Source organism: Mobula hypostoma, chromosome 14 (assembly GCF_963921235.1).
Source record: "Mobula hypostoma chromosome 14, sMobHyp1.1, whole genome shotgun sequence".
In the NCBI taxonomy this organism is placed as follows: Eukaryota; Metazoa; Chordata; class Chondrichthyes; order Myliobatiformes; family Myliobatidae; genus Mobula; species Mobula hypostoma.
Window position 1 is genome coordinate 16,340,519 of NC_086110.1, and position 21,038 is coordinate 16,361,556.

At 44.3% G+C, this 21,038-nt stretch overlaps 1 protein-coding gene across 1 annotated transcript in view; it reads right to left on the bottom strand.

The window, feature by feature from the left end:
* The window catches only part of LOC134356592 (adhesion G-protein coupled receptor G1-like), a 101,112-nt gene that overhangs the window by 53,739 nt on the left and 26,335 nt on the right, over positions 1-21,038 (bottom strand). Inside the window, exons 6-8 of the mRNA XM_063067552.1 lie at positions 11,171-11,206; positions 4,391-4,426; positions 688-723 (exon numbers count right to left, since the gene is read on the bottom strand). Of these exons, the coding sequence (XP_062923622.1) occupies positions 688-723; positions 4,391-4,426; positions 11,171-11,206 (108 nt within the window). The remainder of the gene's footprint in view (positions 1-687; positions 724-4,390; positions 4,427-11,170; positions 11,207-21,038) is intronic.

A 21,038-nucleotide genomic window follows, 5' to 3' on the forward strand; every position in this document is an offset into this window, starting at 1 on the left:
CAAATCCCACGTCATCTGTGAATTACATTCATTTAATTATCAGGAATCTAAATAAGAATTTAAACTTAAATAAGATTTAATTTAATGCCATCTCTTCTATCGCTAAAGAACGTGATTGAGTAGGAACATTACTTTGGTGTCTCTCTTCACAAATGCCCTTCCTCCTGCAGATCACTGCCAGCATCTGTCTTAATTTCAGATTTGCAGTATCTGGTTTTTGGTGTGGATCCAGACTCCCTGGTTAATAGCTAGGGAGAAAGAGAGAGGCCCAGAGTTTGCTGGGACTGTGGGAGCCATCCTTGGTCATGTTGAGTGACAATGGGAGGAGATCGCTCATGGGATGCAGTGGTGGAGTAAAGCAGAGGACATGGTCAGCTTTGGTGAGCAGATTGTAGGATCCCCCCTGGCCAACCAGAGCACCACTGGTCTCACACTGTTTTCTGTACCATGCTCCATAATGCTTGAGGTGGGTTCTTACCACACAAATATAGATGACATTTTTCCCCAGACTGCAATCACTTCCAAAGTATCACATTCTGATTTACATTGATAATATCTGTAGCTGAGAAAATAAGTTAACAATTGCAAGATTGCTGATCTTTCCTGATTGTTGGTATTTCTCATAAATTTAGTTAGAGCAGAACTTCCAATAGCTGGGAGTTTTTTGGGATGTTAAAAATTACTGACCTTTATTCTCTATACATTGCTCTATGCAACAGGTCTCTGCAGAAACAAAAAGAAAAGGCCACTGTGTAGAGTTGTTGCAAGACTGTTGAAACCTTTCTTAAAGCAGGTTGATTATAACATCACATTGCGACAATTCTTCAATATTCCATGTATCATATTCTCTACAGTTAGTAGCTTTGAATTATGCCACTAATTTCTCTGTTCACTCCCCTTTGCCTGGACCTGTGAATGGCCACCCTGGCCAGGATGTGGTGAATGCCTGGGTCTCTGTATATCAGTTGCTCCATAAAGGGATTGCATAAATCAATAGGAGTTTAGATCCCGGCAGAGCCAGGAGTAGGAAATGGAAGTTGGAATTGCAGTGTCAGAAAGTGCATCCTATTACCACAATTCCTCCTTTTATTTTATCCCACATCCGACACCATAGAGGAGAGCTTTAAATAAATTACCTATCTGTAGATAGTGGAATTTTTACTATGCAAACCCATCTGCTATGTCCCCCTGTAGTGCATCAAAGGTCATCGCTCAGGGTATGACACTTTATAATATTTGGAAAACCTGAAGCAGAACTTTAAATTGCAAGATCTCTCACTCCATCCAACTCCTAGACTGAACAAAAGTTACCGCTTTTCATCTTTCTATTCCACATGTCCTTACAAGAGGATTCAAGGAGTTAGGAAACCTAAATAGAAATAAAAATTAAGTTAATGACCATCTGACTCTTCATGGGACCACGGTCAATGTGGGAGGGATTAAAGGAGGAGGAAAATGTCATGGCAGTGCTCTGTCAGGAGAGAGTGGAGAACTCAACTAGTGAGGTGTTATGGCAGGAACTGAGAAATAAGAAGGGTATGACCATGTTAACGGGGCTATATTACAGACCACCCAACAGTCCTAGGGGTTTAGAGGAACAAATTTGAAAAGAGATCAAAGACTGTCGCAAGAAACATAAGGTTGTTATAGTAGGTGATCTTAACTTTCCCATATTGACTGGGAATCCTATACTGTAAAAGGATAAGATGAGAAAGAGTTTGACATATGTGGTCAGGATAGTTTCCTTCATCAGTACATAGAGGTCCTAATGAGAGAATGTGTGATACTGGATCTGAGATGGGGAAGGTGACAAAAGTTTGTGTAGGGGAACACTTTGCATCCAGTGACCACAATGCCATTAGGTTCAAAGTAAATACATGAAGAGATAGGTTTGGTCCACGGGTTGAGATTCTAAATTGGAGAAAGGCAAATTTTGATGGCATCAGATACGATCTGGCAAGTGTGGATTGTGACAGGCTGCTTCCTGGCAAAGTTTTGCTTGGTATGTGGGAAGCCTTCAAAAGTGAAATCTTGAGAATACAGAGTTTGTATGCTCCCATCAGAATAAAAGACAAAGATAACAAAGGCAAAGTCTGAAGCCCTGGGTAAAAGAAAAAAGGTACAAAAGAAGTAGGAACAAATGAGGTGCTTCTGAAATACAAGAAATGCAAGAGAACACAGAAGAAAGAAATCAGGAAATCTGAAAGAAGGCATGAAGTTGCTGAAGCAGACAAAGGTGAAGGAGAATCTTAAGAGATTGTACAGATATGTTAAGAATGAAAGGATAGTGAGCAACTGGTCCTCTGGAAAACCAGAATGGTGATCCTTGTGCGGAGCTGAGAAAAGGGAAGAGCACCTTTACAGGAGACAGGGTGGGAAGAGGTACAGTCAAGATAACCATGGGAATCTGTAGGTTTATAAAAGATGTCGGTTCACAATTTGTCTCCAGAGATGGAGAGAAAGAGATCGAGAAAGGGGAGACAGATATCAGAGATGGAATAAGTGAATTTAAGGGCAGGGTGGAAATTGAAGGGAAAAGTGATAAAATTGATGAGCTCAGCATGGGTGCATGAAGCTAATTCTTACTCTTCTATTTTCCGTGTTGGACACCAAGAATCTACCTACACTGAAGTAATCCTGTGCTTCCACTCAAGGATGAATGAGGCAGTTTTTATCCTTTATCCACATTAAACATCTTAGTGAATGAGGCTCAAATAATGCACTCAGTAGGCACAGACAGGTCTGTCACTGTATTATACTGGCCACAGTACCAGTGGACAGTCTGTTGTACGTCACTTGGTCAGTGGGCTGGTGGGAACAAGTCAATCTTTAAACTCGGACGCACTACAGATAGACATGTGTCACTACACACCAGGTGCATTCAGTACAGGTGGCCACAGGTCCGAAGTTCTAAAGGGACGAATGTTGAATATTGATGGAAATATCTTCAGCTCCATATAATAACGTGTGCACAAACTAACACTATATACAGCTGGGGTGTGTGGGGGTATGGGGTGTCCAGGGTAGGATAGCATCTCTGGTGGTGGGCTTGTCATGTTCTGCCCAAGGACAGATCATCCACCTGACACCCAGCTCTCGCCTGCGGCTCCAAGTAACTGTTTGCATGTGACAGTGGCCATACCGTGGTACACCGCTTCAACAGGTGGCTAAACCAGGTGAGGGTAGCTGCGAACCGCCAACCCCAGTGAGAAAGGGATATGCCTACCCCAGCAAAGAAAGCCAGTTCCGGTGGACTGGGCAGAGTAGATCGACTGCAAGATCCAATAGCTAAGAAGGTGTTTCTCCAACGCTTTGTGGAGAGCGAAAGCATAACAGGGCATAAAAGGTGTCATGGCTGCCCACTGCAGCCATGGAAGTCTCCAGTCCTGATGATTTTTTTACCATTGGACAAAGATTTTAAAGGCTGAGATGGTGGAACTGCCCCATTGCAACAACCTTTTCATTATAAAACTCTTCCCGGACAGGCTATGTTGTTGTTGGAAATGACGGAGCGCCAATAAAGTTCTGAGAAATTTGGGATAAACATCAAAAATGTTTTAAATTTCAGTAGAGGAAGCAGGTGCTGATGAAGCATCTTGGTCCAGAACATCAACAGCTCAATCCCCTCCATAGATGCTGCCTGACCTGCTGATGCAGTGGTGTAGTTATTGAGCCAACAGATCTATTGCCCTGACACCAACATTCAAATCCCACGTCATCTATTGATTACATTCAGTTAATTATCAGGAATTTAAATAAGAATTTTAAATTGAAAAAGATTTAAATTCATGCCATCCCTTCTATTGCTAAAGAACGTGATTGAGCAGGAGCATTACTTTGGTGTCTCTCTTCACAAATGCCCTTCCTTCTGCTGATCTCTACCAGCATCTGTCTTAATTTCAGATTTGCAGTATCTGGTCTTTGGTGTGGATCCAGACTCCCTGGTTAAGGAGCCAGTGAGAAGGAGAGAGACCCAGAATTTGCTGGGATTGTGGTAGCCTTCCTTGGGCATGTTGAGTGACAATGGGAGGAGATCGTTCATGGGATTAGTGGTGGAGTAAAGCAGAGGATAAGGTCAGCGTTGGTAAGCAGATTGTGGGATCCCCCTAGCCAACCAGAGCACCACTGGCCTCACACTGTTTTCTGTACCATGCTTCATAATGCCTGAGGTGGGATCTTACCACACAAATATAGATGACATTTTTCCCCAGACTGCAATCATTTCCAAAGTATCTCAGTCTGATTTACATTGATAACACCTGTAACTGAGAAAATAGGTTAACAATTGCATGATTGCTGATCGTTCCTGATTGTTGGTATTTCTCATAAATTTAGTTAGAGCAGAACTTCCGATAGCTGGGAGTTTTTTGGGATGTTAAAAATTACTGACCTTTATTCTCTATACATTGCTCTATGCAACAGGTCTCTGCAGAAACAAAAAGAAAAGGCCACTGTGTAGAGTTGTTGCAAGACTGTTGAAACCTTTCTTAAAGCAGGTTGATTATAACATCACATTGCTATAATTCTACAATATTCCATGAATCACATTACCTACAATTAGTAGCTTTGAGTTATTCCACTAATTTTTCTGTTGACTCCCCTTTGTCTGGACCTGTGAATGGCCACTCTGGCCAGGATACGGTGAATGCCTGGGTCTCTGTATATCAGTTGCTCCATAAAGGCATTGCACAAATCAATAGGAGTTTAAATCCTGGCAGAGCCAGGAGTAGGAGATGGAAGTTGGAGTTGAATAGATATCTTAGTGTCAGAAAGTGCATCCTATTCCCACAATTACTCCTTTCATTTTACCCCTCATCCAACACCATTGAAGAGAGCTTTATATAAATTACCTATCTGTAGATTGTGGAACTTTTAGTATGCAGACCCAACTGCTCTCTTCCCCTGTAGTGCACCAAAGGTCATCGCTCAGGGTATGACTCTTGATAATATTTGGAATACCTGAAGGAGATCTTTAAACTGCAAGATCTCTCACTCTGTCCAACTCCTAGACTGAACAAAAGTTACCGCTTTTCATCTTTCTATTCCACATGTCCTCACCAGAGAATTCAAGGAGTTAGTAGACCTAAATAACAGTAAAAATTAAGTTGATGACCATCTGACTCTTCACGGGGACCATGGTCAATGATGGAAATCTGAAAATTTGATTTCAGGGATCGAAGTCAATTTATGACCAAAGTTCATATACATCAACATTTACAACCCTGAGATTCAGTTTCCTGTGGGCATCTTCAGTAAATCTATAGAGTAGCAACTATTACAGGATCAATGAAAGATCAGCCAGAGTGCAGAAGAGAACAAACTGTGCAAATGCAAGTATACATAAATAGCAATAAATAACAAGATCATGAGATAATGAGATGAAGAGACCTCAAAGTGAGATCATTGGTTGTGGGAAACATCTCAATGAAGGGGCAAGAGAGTGAAGTTATCCCCTTTTATTCAAGAGCCTGATGGTTGAGGGGTAGGAACTGTTCTTGAATGCTTGTGCAAGTCTTAAGGCACCTGTACCTTCTACCTGATGGCAGCAGTGAGAAGAGACCATGATCAGGGTGGTGGGGATCTCTGATGATCGATGCTGCTTTCCTACAACAGCATTTCATGTGGATGTGCTCAGTGGTTGGGAGGGCTTTACCCGTGATGTACTGGGCAGAACCCATTACCTCTTGTAGGATTTTCCATTCAAAGACATTGATGCTTCCATACCAGGCTGTGATGCAGCCAGTCAATACACTTCTTACTAAACAACTATGGAAGTTTGCCAAAGTTTTAGATGATAGGAAGCTATGTCATCATTCATAGCAACCAATATTTTCATTTCTCTGTTTCTCAGAGATTTCTTTTTCCCTGACAGCTTCTGGTTTAATGAGATTTTTCAATAACTTGGCTAGAAGTGACAGGATTCAAAAAGCTGGAAGTTTCTCATGATGTTAATATTCAACTTACTGACCCTTATCATTGTCCCCTCTGCACGATTTCTTGTAATTCACATCAGTAGAGTCAAAAAGAGAAAGCCATTATTAGGGAGTTGCTGCAGTGGTGTGAAATTAGTGGAAGCTCACCGCTCAGCTCTTGTTAAATTTCACCTCATTGATCTTAAACTTCTGCTTTCTAGTTATAGACTCTCTAGTACTTAGATAAGGTATCTGGCCATCCATCCCACCAAAGCTCGTCATTGTTCTAAAAAGGTCAGTCTTGAGATCCTATGCTCCAAAGAGAAAAGGCTGAACCTATCCAATCCCTCCTTTTGGCTATAATCCTCCAATCCAGAAAACCTCCTGGGGAATCTCTTCTGTACTCTCTTCAGTGCTAGTACATTCTTCCTGTAGCCTGGTGACCAGACTGTACAGAATTCTTCCATAATGCTCATAAGTATCCAGCCATTTCCTCTACATTTTGAAAAGAAAAAGTGAGTGGGTGCAATCTGGATATTGCGCGTGCCACGGATCTCAGGGAGCCGCTGGAGAGTGCCCGACGGGACCCACATTTAAAAACAAAAGCTAGTGGGGCAGTTGGGACATTCTGCACACCACAGATTGTGGGGTAATTAGGCACTTACAGGGGAAGATCAAAAGAGGTTCGGTTTAAGTGGAGCGGCCATGGTGGCAGTGGCCAGTGTGAATGGGCTAACGCTGGAGTGCAGAGCTAAGGCTTTAAACCACAGAGCCTTCAGTGAGGACAGGCAGAGGCTGTAGGTTGATTTTGGTAAATTTCTTTTTTTCTCTATTTCTTAATTCACAGTTAAAGCAGTGGGAATGCCAGTCAGTGGAATGTTCCTGTTGTGGAATATGAGAAGGTAGGGAGACCTCCAGTGCCCCTGATGAGTACACCTGCTAGAAGTGCATCCAGCTGCAGCTTCTTACAGACCATGTTAGGGAATTGGAGCTGCAGCTGGATGAACTCTGGGAGACTAAGGGGTTGGTTGACAGGCAATACAGGGAGGTAGTTACACATAAGGTGCAGGACATAGGTAACTGGTTGACCATCAGAAGGCATCAGGAAAGGGAGAAAGGGGATAGGCAGCCAGTGTAGGATATCCCTAATATTGTTCCCCTCAATAACAGGTTTACCACTTTGTATACTGCTTGAGGGGTTGGGAGGGGGGGAATGACCAAGCAGAGGAAAGTGGCAGCAGTTAGGTGTCTGGCTCTGAGTCTGGTTGTGCGGCTCACAAGGGAAGGGGATCAGGAGAATACGCAGACTGTAGTGTTTGGGGATTCAATGGTTAGGGCAATAGACAGGAGAATGAGAACAAGATTCCTGGATGGTAGGTTGCACTCACTCCCTCCCCAGGTGCCAGGGTCAGGGACATCTTGGATCGAGTTTTTAGCATTCTTAAGTGGGATTAGGGAGTTCGGAGACAAGTTAAAGGACAGGACCTCCAGGGATGTGATCTCAGGATTGCTACTTGTACCACATGCTAGTGAAGCCAGAAAGAGGAAGATCATACCAATGGCTAAGAAGTTGGTGTAGGAGGCAGAGCATCAGATTTTTGGATCAAGAAAGGTGGGATTTTTCAGAGGGGCAGTATGCACTTGAACTGCAGGGGGACTAATAGCTTTGCGGGAAAGTTTGTTCATGCTGCACTAGTGGGTTTAAACTAGAGTTACAGGGGAATGTGATCAAAAGTACTAGAGCAGATAGTGGAGTGGTTGTGAGAAAAGACATTGTTAAGCCTAAATACAAAGACAGGAATTGAAAAGCTGAGCATGTTCTGAGTTGGATCAATTTCAATCCAAGAGGTATTGCAGCAAAGGCAAATGAGCTCAGAACATGGAACACATGGAATTATGATATTTTAACCATTAGTTAGACTTCGTTGCAGAAGGAGCAGGATTGGCAGCTCAATGTTCTGGTGTTTCCTTGTTCCATACATGATAGAATTGGAGGGATTAAAGGGAGAGGAGTGGCATTACAAGTCAAGGAAAATATCATGGAATGCTCAGAGAGGACAGACTGAGGATCCCGTATACTGTGGCTACATGGGTCGAATTGTGGATAAGGAGATGATAATGTTAATGGGATTGTATTATAGACCACCCAATTGTCAGCAGGACTAACAGGAGCAAATTTCTAGAGAGATCGTAGACTATCGCAGGAGATATAAGGTTCTGATAGTCGGGCATTTTTACATTCCACACATCGACTAGGACTCCCATACTGTAAAGGGCTGGATGGAATAGAGTTTATCAAATGTGTTCAGGAGAGCTTCCTTAATCAGTACATAGAGGTCCCAAATAAAGGAAGTGTGATACTAGGTCTCCTATTAGAGGATGAGGCAGGGCATGTGACAGAAGTTTCTGTACGGGAAAAGTTTGGATCTGGTGATCATAATGCCATTAATTTCAAGGTAAATATGGAGAAGAATAGGTCTGGTCCTTGGCTTGAGATCCTAAATTGGAGGGGGACTAATATCCTAGAGGGAAGGTTTGCTAATGCTGCATGGGGGAGTTTAAACTAGAATTGAATGGGGATGGGAACCAGAATGCCAGAACAGTTAGTCAAAAGGTTGTGTCGACAGATGGTGGTAAGACCTCAGGAATCAAAAGGTTGCGCCTGGTACAACTAGCGTCCTGAGCTGCATTTATTTCTGTGCAAGAAGTATCATAGGAAAGGCTGATGAGCTCAGGGCATGGATCAACACCTGGAATTATGACGTTGTAGCCATTTGTGAGACTTGGTTGCAGGAGGGGCAGGACTGGCAGCTCAATATTCCGAGGATCTGTTGTTTTAGACAAAGTGGGAGGGATTAAAGGAGGAGGGAAAATGTCACGGCAGTGCTCTGTCAGGACAGTCTGGAGAACTCAACTAGTGAGGTTTTATGGCAGGAATTAAGAAATAAGAAGGGTATGACCATGTTAATGGGGCTATATTACAGACCACCCAACAGTCCTAGGGGTTTAGAGGAACAAATTTGAAAAGAGATCTAAGACTGTCGCAAGAAACATAAGGTTGTTATAGTAGGTGATCTTAACTTTCCCATATTGACTAGGAATCCTATACCGTATAGAGACAAGATGAGATAGAGTTTGACAAATGTGGTCAGGATAGTTTCCTTCATCAGTACATAGAGGTCCTAATGACAGAACGTGCGATACTGGATGTGAGATGGGGAAGGTGACAGAAGTTTGTGTAAGGGAACACTTTGCATCCAGTGACCACAATGCCATGAGGTTCAAAGTAAATATACGAAGAGACAGGGTTGCTCCACGGGTTGAGATTCTAAATTGGAGAAAGGCAAATTTTGATGGCATCAGAAATGATCTGGCAAATGTGGATTGGGACAGGCTGTTTCCTGGCAAAGTTTTGCTTGGTATGTGGGAAGCCTTCAAAAGTGAAATCTTGAGAGTACAGAGTTTGTATGCTCCTATCAGAATAAAAGGCAAAGATAACAAAGGCAAAGTTTGAAGCCCTGGTTACGAGAAAAAAGATACAAAAGAAGTAGGAACAAATGAGGTGCTTCTGAAATACAAGAAATGCAAGAGAATACAGAAGAAAGAAATCAGGAAATCTGAAAGAAGGCATGAAGTTGCTGAAGCAGACAAAGGTGAAGGAGAATCTTAAGAGATTGTACAGATATGTTAAGAATAAAAGGATAGTGAGGGACTGGTCCTCTGGAAAACCAGAATGGTGATCCTTGTGCGGAACCAAAACAGATGGGGGAGATTTTCAATGAATTCTTTGCATCTGTATTTACTCAGAAGGACACAGAGTCTATAGAAATGAGGCAATGTCGCATCAACTTCATGGACCCTATAGAGATTAGAGAGGAGGAGAAGTTTGCTGTTCTGAGGCAATTCTGGGTGAATAAATCCCCAGGGCCTGACAAGATGTTCCCTCAGACCCTAAGGGAGGCCAATATAGAAATTGTCAGGGCCCTACCCTTAGCAACAGGGGAGGTATCAGAAGACTGAAGAATAGCCAATGTTATCCACTGTTTATGTCATGGTCCTGTCCATGAAGTCCGCGTTCCGGTTCACGGTCCGGTCCGTGGGTAATTCTCATTACCCACGAGAATGGGTAATGAGAATTAAAATGTGTGGCCATTGGGATGTCCTGCTTGTGGTGGATGGCGGGAGGTGCTCGACCAAGTTTACAGCAGGTTTCATCAATGAAGAGGAGGCCGCATCGGGAACACTGGACACAATAGGCAACCTCAGCAGATTTGCAGGTGAAGTGCTGCCTCACTTGTAAGGACTGCCTGGGGTCCTGAATGGAGGTGAGGGAAGAGGTGTGTGGGCAGCTGTAGCACTTAGGCCGCTTGCAGGGATTAATGTCAGGTGGGAGATTAGTGGGGAGGGACGATTCCTGTGGAAAGTGGAAGGGGGGAGGTGGAGGTAAAATTATGTTCAGCAGTAGGATTCATTTGGAGATGGTGGAGTTGCAGAGGATAAATGTGTTGGATGTGGAGGCTGATGGGGTGGTAGCCACCAGCCACCAGATCTATAGCCCCGATACCTACAAACAAATCCCACGTCATCTGTGAATTACATTCATTTAATTATCAGGAATCTAAATAAGAATTTAAACTTAAATAAGATTTAATTTAATGCCATCTCTTCTATCGCTAAAGAACGTGATTGAGTAGGAACATTACTTTGGTGTCTCTCTTCACAAATGCCCTTCCTCCTGCAGATCACTGCCAGCATCTGTCTTAATTTCAGATTTGCAGTATCTGGTTTTTGGTGTGGATCCAGACTCCCTGGTTAATAGCTAGGGAGAAAGAGAGAGGCCCAGAGTTTGCTGGGACTGTGGGAGCCATCCTTGGTCATGTTGAGTGACAATGGGAGGAGATCGCTCATGGGATGCAGTGGTGGAGTAAAGCAGAGGACATGGTCAGCTTTGGTGAGCAGATTGTAGGATCCCCCCTGGCCAACCAGAGCACCACTGGTCTCACACTGTTTTCTGTACCATGCTCCATAATGCTTGAGGTGGGTTCTTACCACACAAATATAGATGACATTTTTCCCCAGACTGCAATCACTTCCAAAGTATCACATTCTGATTTACATTGATAATATCTGTAGCTGAGAAAATAAGTTAACAATTGCAAGATTGCTGATCTTTCCTGATTGTTGGTATTTCTCATAAATTTAGTTAGAGCAGAACTTCCAATAGCTGGGAGTTTTTTGGGATGTTAAAAATTACTGACCTTTATTCTCTATACATTGCTCTATGCAACAGGTCTCTGCAGAAACAAAAAGAAAAGGCCACTGTGTAGAGTTGTTGCAAGACTGTTGAAACCTTTCTTAAAGCAGGTTGATTATAACATCACATTGCGACAATTCTTCAATATTCCATGTATCATATTCTCTACAGTTAGTAGCTTTGAATTATGCCACTAATTTCTCTGTTCACTCCCCTTTGCCTGGACCTGTGAATGGCCACCCTGGCCAGGATGTGGTGAATGCCTGGGTCTCTGTATATCAGTTGCTCCATAAAGGGATTGCATAAATCAATAGGAGTTTAGATCCCGGCAGAGCCAGGAGTAGGAAATGGAAGTTGGAATTGCAGTGTCAGAAAGTGCATCCTATTACCACAATTCCTCCTTTTATTTTATCCCACATCCGACACCATAGAGGAGAGCTTTAAATAAATTACCTATCTGTAGATAGTGGAATTTTTACTATGCAAACCCATCTGCTATGTCCCCCTGTAGTGCATCAAAGGTCATCGCTCAGGGTATGACACTTTATAATATTTGGAAAACCTGAAGCAGAACTTTAAATTGCAAGATCTCTCACTCCATCCAACTCCTAGACTGAACAAAAGTTACCGCTTTTCATCTTTCTATTCCACATGTCCTTACAAGAGGATTCAAGGAGTTAGGAAACCTAAATAGAAATAAAAATTAAGTTAATGACCATCTGACTCTTCATGGGACCACGGTCAATGTGGGAGGGATTAAAGGAGGAGGAAAATGTCATGGCAGTGCTCTGTCAGGACTCTGGAGAACTCAACTAGTGAGGTTTTATGGCAGGAATTAAGAAATAAGAAAGGTATGACCATGTTAATGGGGCTATATTACAGACCACCCAACAGTCCTAGGGGTTTAGAAGGAACAAATTTGAAAAGAGATCAAAGACTGTCGCAAGAAACATAAGGTTGTTATAGTAGGTGATCTTAACTTTCCCATATTGACTAGGAATCCTATACCGTATAGAGACAAGATGAGATAGAGTTTGACAAATGTGGTCAGGATAGTTTCCTTCATCAGTACATAGAGGTCCTAATGACAGAACGTGCGATACTGGATGTGAGATGGGGAAGGTGACAGAAGTTTGTGTAAGGGAACACTTTGCATCCAGTGACCACAATGCCATGAGGTTCAAAGTAAATATACGAAGAGACAGGGTTGCTCCACGGGTTGAGATTCTAAATTGGAGAAAGGCAAATTTTGATGGCATCAGAAATGATCTGGCAAATGTGGATTGGGACAGGCTGTTTCCTGGCAAAGTTTTGCTTGGTATGTGGGAAGCCTTCAAAAGTGAAATCTTGAGAGTACAGAGTTTCTATGCTCCCATCAGAATAAAAGGCAAAGATAACAAAGGCAAAGTTTGAAGCCCTGGTTACGAGAAAAAAGATACAAAAGAAGAAGCAACAAATGAGGTGCTTCTGAAATACAAGAAATGCAAGAGAACACAGAAGAAAGAAATCAGGAAATCTGAAAGAAGGCATGAAGTTGCTGAAGCAGACAAAGGTGAAGGAGAATCTTAAGAGATTGTACAGATATGTTAAGAATGAAAGGATAGTGAGGGACTGGTCCTCTGGAAAACCAGAATGGTGATCCTTGTGCGGAGCCAAAACAGATGGGGGAGATTTTCAATGAATTCTTTGCATCTGTATTTACTCAGAAGGACACAGAGTCTATAGAAATGAGGCAATGTTGCATCAACTTCATGGACCCTATAGAGATTACAGAGGAGGAGAAGTTTGCTGTTCTGAGGCAATTCTGGGTGAATAAATCCCCAGGGCCTGACAAAATGTTCCCTCAGACCCTAAGGGAGGCCAATATAGAAATTGTCAGGGCCTACCCTTAGCAACAGGGGAGGTATCAGAAGACTGAAGAATAGCCAATGTTATCCACTGTTTATGTCATGGTCCTGTCCGTGAAGTTCGCGTTCTGGTTCACGGTCCGGTCCGTGGACTCCGGACTCCGGGTCTTCCAGCTGTCCCTTGTTTCAGTTGGGCTTAATCATAGGCACCTGATGCTCATCTTGGGCTGGGAATATAAGTGGCCCTGGGTTTGAGTATGGTTGCTCGTGGCAGTAATGCACCATTAAGCTGGATGCCAACTGCTGTAAAACAAGATACAGAGAGAGAGTATGGTTGCTGGGTGGGAGGGTTTTGGCTGCTATTGGTGGCTGGCTGGGATAGAGTTGCTGGAGTGGTTTTGGAAAGAGAGAGTTGAGTTGTGACTTGAAAATGGTGGAGAGAGAGAGAACATCAAGGAAAGAGCCAAGCTGTTGTAGGAAGTTTTTGGTGAGAGTGGAAGTGAACTAGAGATAGATGTTGGTGGGAAAGAGGAATGAAATGGAATGGAAAGAGGAAGAAAAGAAAGCAAAGCTACAGGATATCAAACTCTGAGAAGTCAGTTGATGATCAAAGCAGGACAGCAAAACAATGGAAAGAAGATGAGATTAAAGCAATCATAAAACTAAGTGAAGATGGGGTGTCATTTGGCGATTGGAATCTGATTCGTTTGATGAAGATGCTCAACAAAATTATAGGTGAGATTAAAGAAGCAAAGATTTTATGAAATGGATCGCTGTCAGGATAGTGCTCAGCAAGGTAAAGTGATAAGATTATGTAAAATAGATGGCAAAGAAGTACAATGCTCAATACTCAACAATAGAAAGTGGACGAGAGGAGTTATTTTGGGGATACCAACAAAAGTTACTATGGGTGAGATTAAACAGAACATAAAAGGAGCAAAAATTATTGAGGCCAAATGTTTGCAAGTTACAAGAAATGGGAAAAAGTATGATAGCTTATTGGTAATGATTAACTTTGATGAAGAGAGATTGCTGATTGATGTTTACTTAGGGTATATGTGTTGTGTGGTTAGAATATACATACCACCGCCTTTAAGATGCTATAAATGTCAGAAATTCAGGCACATTGTGGCGGTCTGCAGAGGAAAACAAAGATGTGGGAGATGTGCTGGAAAACATGAATATGGGAAATTCCATGGTCCCAACCGCTTCATTTTCACTATGGATGTCCAATCCCTATACACCTCCATTCCCCATCAAGAAGGCCTCAAAGCCCTCTGCTGCTTTCTGGATAATAGACCTCACCAGTTCCCCACCACCATTACCCTCCTCCGGTTGGTGGAACTGGTTTTCAGACTCAATAACTTCTCTTTTGGCTCTTCCCACTTTCTTCAGACTAAGGGAACTCGCATGGGCCCCAGCTATGCCTGCCTCTTCGCTGGTTATGTGGAACAGTCTGTGCTCCAAACCTATTCTGGTACTGCTGCCCAACTTTTCCTTTGGTACATTGACGACTACATTGGTGCTGCTTCATGCACCCATGCTGAGCTCGTCAACTTCATCGACTTTACTTCTAACTTCCACCCAGCCCTCAAATTCACTTGGTCTATCTCGGACACTTCTCTCCCCTTTCTCGATTTCTTGGTCTCCATCCCTGGAGACAAACTGTCCACTGACATCTTCTACAAGCCCACTGACTCTCATAACTACCTCAACTATACCTCTTCCCACCCCACCACATGCAAAAATGCCATTCCCTATTCCCAGTTCCTCCGTCTCTGCCGCATCTGCTCCAAGGATGAGGTTTTCCATTCCAGGACGTCTCAAATGTCCTCTTTCTTTAAGGATTGTGGTTTCCCTTCTACTGTCATCAATGATGCCCTCACCCGCATCTCCTCCATGTCCCACACTTCGGCTCTCACCCCATCCTCCCGCCACCACAACAGGGACAGAGTTCACCTTGTCCTCACCTACCACCCCACCAGCCTCCGGATCCAGCACACTATCCTCTGCAACTTCCGCCACCTTTAACAGGACCCCACCACTAAGCACATCTTTCCCTCTCCACCCCTCTCTGCTTTCCGCAGGGATCAGTCCCTCCATGACTCCCTGGTCCACATGTCCCTCCCCACGGATCTCCCACCTGGCACTTATCCCTGTAAGCGCAAGTGCTACACTTGTCCCTACACCTCCTCTCTTGCCACCATTCAGGGCCCCAGACAGTCCTTCCAAGTGAGGCAACACTTCACTTGTGAGTCTGTTGGGGTCATCTATTGCATCCGGTGCTCCTGGTGCGGCCTCCTCTACATCAGTGAAACCTGACGTAGATTGGGGGACCGCTTCGTTGAGCACCTCCGCCCCGTCCGCCAAAACAGACAGGATCTCCCAGTAGCCACCCACTTCAACTCTGCTTCCCACTCCCATTGAGATATGTCCATACATGGCCTCCCCTACTGCCATGATGAGGCTAAACTCGGGTTGCAGGAGCAACACCTCATATACCGTCTAGGTAGTCTCCAGCCCCTTGGTATGAACATAGAATTCTCCAACTTCCGGTAATTCCCTCCCCCTCCCTTCCCCTATCCCTATGTCACTCTGCCCCCTCCCCCAGCTGCCTATCACCTCCCTCATGGTTCTGCCGCCTCCTACTACCCATTGTGTTTTCCCCTATTCTTTCTTTACCTTTCCTGCCTATCACCTCCCTGCCTCCCTTCCCCCACCCCTTTATCTTTCCCCATACTGGTTTTTCACCTGGAACCTACCAGCCTTCTCCTTCCCACCCTCCCCCCACCTTCTTTATAGGGCATCTGCCCCTTCCCTCTACAGTCCTGACGAAGGATTCCGGCCTGAAACGTCAACTGATCTTTTCCACGGATGCTGCCCAACCTGCTTATTTCCTCCAGCGTGTTGTGAGTGTTGCTTTGACCCCAGCATCAGCAGATTATTTTGTGTTTACAATATTGGAAATGTGAAGCGGGAGCTAGGCTGAAATGCTGCAATTGTGGTGAGGAACACAGCGAAGCTTATCGAAGGTGCATTTATAGCAAGAAGGCGGCTGAGATACAATATGTAAAAGTAACTCAAGGAATCAGTTATGCAGAGGCGGTGAAAGAATTTGATGGAAAAAAAGGCTGTCAAGCAAACAAATACAGGGAATAATAAACTGGTGAATTGTGAGAGTTGTAATATGAAAAATAAGGATACACTATTAACGAGTAGAAAGGAGTTCGTGCTTTTTATGGTGGATGCAATTAACTGTTCAGCGCAAACAAGCAAAAGAACTGAGAAAATTAAAATTATCGTCAAGTCTGCAGAAAAGTATCTTGGTATTAAAGGAATTAGGTGGGAAGAAGTCAAAGAAACGCTGAATGGAGGATCCAACAGTTCACAGGCAGGGGAGATGAATCTTAATGGCAGTGTATTTATCGCAAATGGTCAAGAATTTAAGAAATGTTTCAGAATTTAAGGAAAATCCTCAGATTTTATGGTTGAAGCCCAGGGTAAATGTGCAGAACTCCAACAACAAAGAAGTATCCGACAAGAACAATGGTGAGTTAGAAAGAGATGGGAAAATGGAGGAAATTATTACAAGGATACAAAAGGAAAAGGAATTTGTTGCAAAGTGAATTACCTATATTCAGATTATAAAATGAAAACATGGAAGCAAATGAAGAAGAACTCCAAGGTCTCAGTGAAAACTGCAGGCTACAATCCAAGAAAAGGAAGACATGAAAAAGCAGACAGACTTGGAAAAACAGCAATTTTAAAAGTATAACGTGCGATAATTACTATTCTTTAACAAGACGATTTTAGTCTTACAAGTGATGTAGATGAAATCAATGTAATTGAGGTAATGCAACTACGCAAAAACGTGACATAATTAGGGAAGAATAGCAGTTTGCAGCATTATCTAATGAGTGCATTAAGCAGTCACGAGGAATTGCAACTACAGAGTGATGCTAATAGAGAACTGCAGGCTGAACTAGATTGTCTAAAGAAGAAAACTCCAGAACATATTTGGTTGGAACACCACAAGTCTAGCGGTAATGCACTGAAAACTGGGTGCCAACTGCCATAAAACAAAAAAGAAGAAGTGTGGTTGCTGGTTTGTCTTGTCAGTATCCTGTCCTTTCCTCTGTGGGGTAAGTCAGGGTGTCTTTGCCGTTACGCTGTGGTTGGATCTGTCCCTTTCTGTCCTTGCCTCTGTTGGGTAAGCCAGGCTGTCTTTGCTGTTACCCTGAGGCTGGACTGTTCCCTTCCATTCCCCTTCCTTCTGGAGCCTTGCCTGCAACCTTGTCAAGTTCTACCACTGGGGCAAGACTGGACCCTTGCTGTGTCAAGATAAGGAACTGGCTATCGTTGAGTTGGAACTGTCTCTGTGACCATGCCTTCGCTAGGTAGGTCTGGCTATTTGCCGCTACCTAGTGTTGGAGACCGTCTCTGTGTTCGCGCTTTCACTAGGTCAGTCCAGCTGCTTGCCGCTACCTAGTGTTGGGAACCGTCACGTCATGTTCAGCATTCTGTGTAGAGCCCTGGCCCCAATTCCTGTTCCCAAGGAGGGGTCCTGGCTCTGTATTCTTTGTACGAGTCCCGGCCCTAAGTCCTGTTCCCAAGAAGGGGTCCCAGCTCTGTGTTCCTGTCTCTCTAGACCAATGCTCCATGTTCCTGTCCTCCCCAAGACCAAGGCTCTGTGTTCTGCGTTCCTGTCATCCCAAGTCCAAGGTTCCAAGGTTCCTAGGTTCCTGTCGTTCCAAGTCCAAGGCTCGGCTCTTCCTGAGTACCAAGTCAAGGCTTTGTGTTCTCGTCCTGTCCATGTGCCTCATCTTGTCCATGTTCTTCATCCTGTACTGGACTTCCCTTGTCCTGCCCAGGAGTCTCTCATTCTGTCCTGTAGCCTCGCCTAGTCCTGTTTCCCAAGACCACATCATGTCTTCGCCTAGTTCCGGAGTCCGAACCCAAGCCTCGTCATGTCCTGTAGCCACGTCATGTCCTCGCCTATTTCTGGGGTCCGAGCCTGAGTCAAGACCCAGGTTCTTGTCCAGTCTTTGGCTCGCAGTCCAAGCTCAGGCTCCTAGTACCCCATTCCTTGTCCTGGTCCCGTTTACCTAGCCAATGTCCTAGCCAAAGTCTGTGTTCTTGTCCCAGCTCTCTAGTCAAGTCCTGTTCCTAGTACTTCAGTGTCTGTGTCTTGCATATGGGTCCACCATCAGCCCCACCTTATGACAGTTTTTAAAAAAGCTGTTCAAATAAAACAGGAAATTATAGGCTAGTGAGTCTGACATCAGTTGTGGGTAAGTTATTGGAAGGTATTCTAATTCCTTGAGAAGGCAGGCGAGGGACTAGCCTTGACCCAATGGGTGTGGTAAAGGAACTGCAACAGTGAGATGAGGTGGCAGGGCATGAGGCTGAGCGATACCATGGTAGAATGGAGGTCCATTTCCATGTCAGTTGAACAGGTGTCCTGGGGCTGAACTTGTATTTGGCTCTGGTTAAATGAAACTTTCATTCTTGCAATTTCAGGGTACAGAGCTATACATCTAGGAAGCCACCAACTTTAAGGAATCCTTGGCATTTGGTACATCAAAGGATTGTAGGTGCCCAGTTGCTCCATAGATTCATTGCACAAAATCAAAGGGAGTTCAGATCTCAGCAGAACTGGAGAATGAGTACCAGATGAACCTGGCATTCAAATCAAACATCAACTATTACCTTGCTGACTGGCAGGAGAGGATCTAAGAGAGGTTTAAATTTCTCCTGATCCTAATTCTTATTCAAAACATGAGAAAATCTGCAGTTGCTGGAAATCCAAAGCAACACACAAAATGCTGAAGGAACTCAGCCAGTCAGACAGCACCTATGGAAATGAATAAACAGTCGATGTTTTATGCCGAGGCTCTTCTTCAGGATTGAGAAGGAAGGGGGAAAGATGCCAGAATAAAAAGGTGGGGGGAGGGGAAAGAAGCTACCTGGAAGGTAATATATGAAGCCAGGTGAGTGGGAAGGTTCAAGGGCTGGAGAAGAAAGAAGCTGGTGAGAGAGCAGAGTGGACCATGGGAGAAAAGGAAGGAAGAGGTGACCTAGGGGGAAGTAATAGGCAGGTGGAAGTAGTAAAAGGGGTCAGAATAGGGAATCGGGAGGGGGAAATTTGTCCATCGGAATGAGAAATCAATATTCATGCCATCAGGTTGGATGGAACCAAGTTTACACCTTCACCCAGAGCTGGTCTTATCTTGGCACAAGAGGAGGCCATGCACCTCTATTTCGGAATGAGAATGGGTAATGGGAATTAAAATGTGTGGCCATTGGGATGTCCCGCTTGTGGTGGATGGTGGGAGGTGCTCGACCAAGAGGTCCCCAAATTTACAGCAGGTATCACCAATGCAGAAGAGGCCGCATCGGGAACACTGGACACAATAGGCAACCTCAGCAGATTTTCAGGTGAAGTGCTGCCTCACTTGTAAGGACTGCCTGGGGTCCTGAATGGAGGTGAGGGAGGAGGTGTGTGGGCAGGTGTAGCACTTAGGCTGCTTGCAGGGATAAATGCCAGGAGGGAGATTAGTGGGGAGGGAGCGATTCCTGTGGAGTGGAGGGGGGGTGTAGTTAAAAATATGTTCAGCAGTAGGATCCTTTTGGAGATGGTGGAGTTGCAGAGGATAAATGTGTTGGATGTGGAGGCTGATGGGGTGGTAGGCAAGGACAAGAGGGACTCTGTTGCTGTTAAGGCAGCGGGAAGCGCGTGAGCGTGGATGTATGAGAAATGGAGATGTGGGTGAGGGCAGCATCAATTGGAGAGGGAAGTAAAGCTCATTCTTTAAAGAAAGAGGACATCTCCAAAGTTCTGAAACAGAAAGCTGCTTCCTGGGAACAGCCGTGGCAGAGGCAAAGAAACTGAGAAATGGGAAGAGCACCTTTACAGGAGACAGGGTGGGAAGAGGTATAGTCAAGATAACCATGGGAATCTGTAGGTTTATAAAAGATGCCGGTTCACAATTTGTCTCCAGAGATGCAGAGAGAGAGAGAGAGAGAGAAAGGGGAGACAGGTATCAGAGATGGAATAAGTGAATTTAAGGGCAGGGTGGAAATTGAAGGGAAAAGTGATAAAATTGATGAGCTCAGCATGGGTGCATGAAGCTAATTCTTACTCTTCTATTTTCCGTGTTGGACACCAAGAATCTACCTACACTGAAGTAATCCTGTGTTTCCACTCAAGGATGAATGAGGCAGTTTTTATCCTTTATCCACATTAAACATCTTAGTGAATGAGGCTCAAATAATGCACTCAATAGGCACAGACAGGTCTGTCACTGTATTATACTGGCCACAGTACCAGTGGACAGTCTGTTGTACGTCACTTGGTCAGTGGGCTGGTGGGAAGAAGTCAATCTTTAAACTCGGACACACTACTGATGGACATGGGTCTCTGCACACCAGCTGCATTCAGCACTGGTGGCCACAGGTCTGAAATTGTAAAAGGCACGAATATTCAATATTGATGGAAATATCTCCAGCTCCATATAATAACGTGTGCACAAACTAACACTGAATACAACTGGGGTGTGTGGGGGTATGGGGTGTCCAGGGTGGGATAGCATCCCTGGTGGTGGGCTTGTCATGTTCTGCTCAAAGGCAGCTCATCCACCTGCCACCCAGCTCTCGCCTGTGGCTCCAAGTAACTGTTTGCATGTGACAGTGGCCATACCGTGGTACATCGCTTCAACAGGTGGCTAAGCCAGGTGAGGGTAGCCGGGAACCTACAACCCCAGTGAGAAAGGGATATGTCTATCCCAGCAAACAAATCCAGTTCCGGCGGACTGGGCAGATGAGATTGACTGCAAGATCCAGTGGCCCAGAAGGTGTTTCTCCAACACTTTCTGGAGAGTGAAGGCATGACAAGGCACAGAAGGTGTCATGGCTACCCATTGCAGCCAAGGAAGTCTTCAGTCCTGATGGTTTTTTTTACCATTGGACAAAGATTTATGAGGCTCAGATGGCACAGGTTATGTCATTGTCAGAAACATCAAAAAT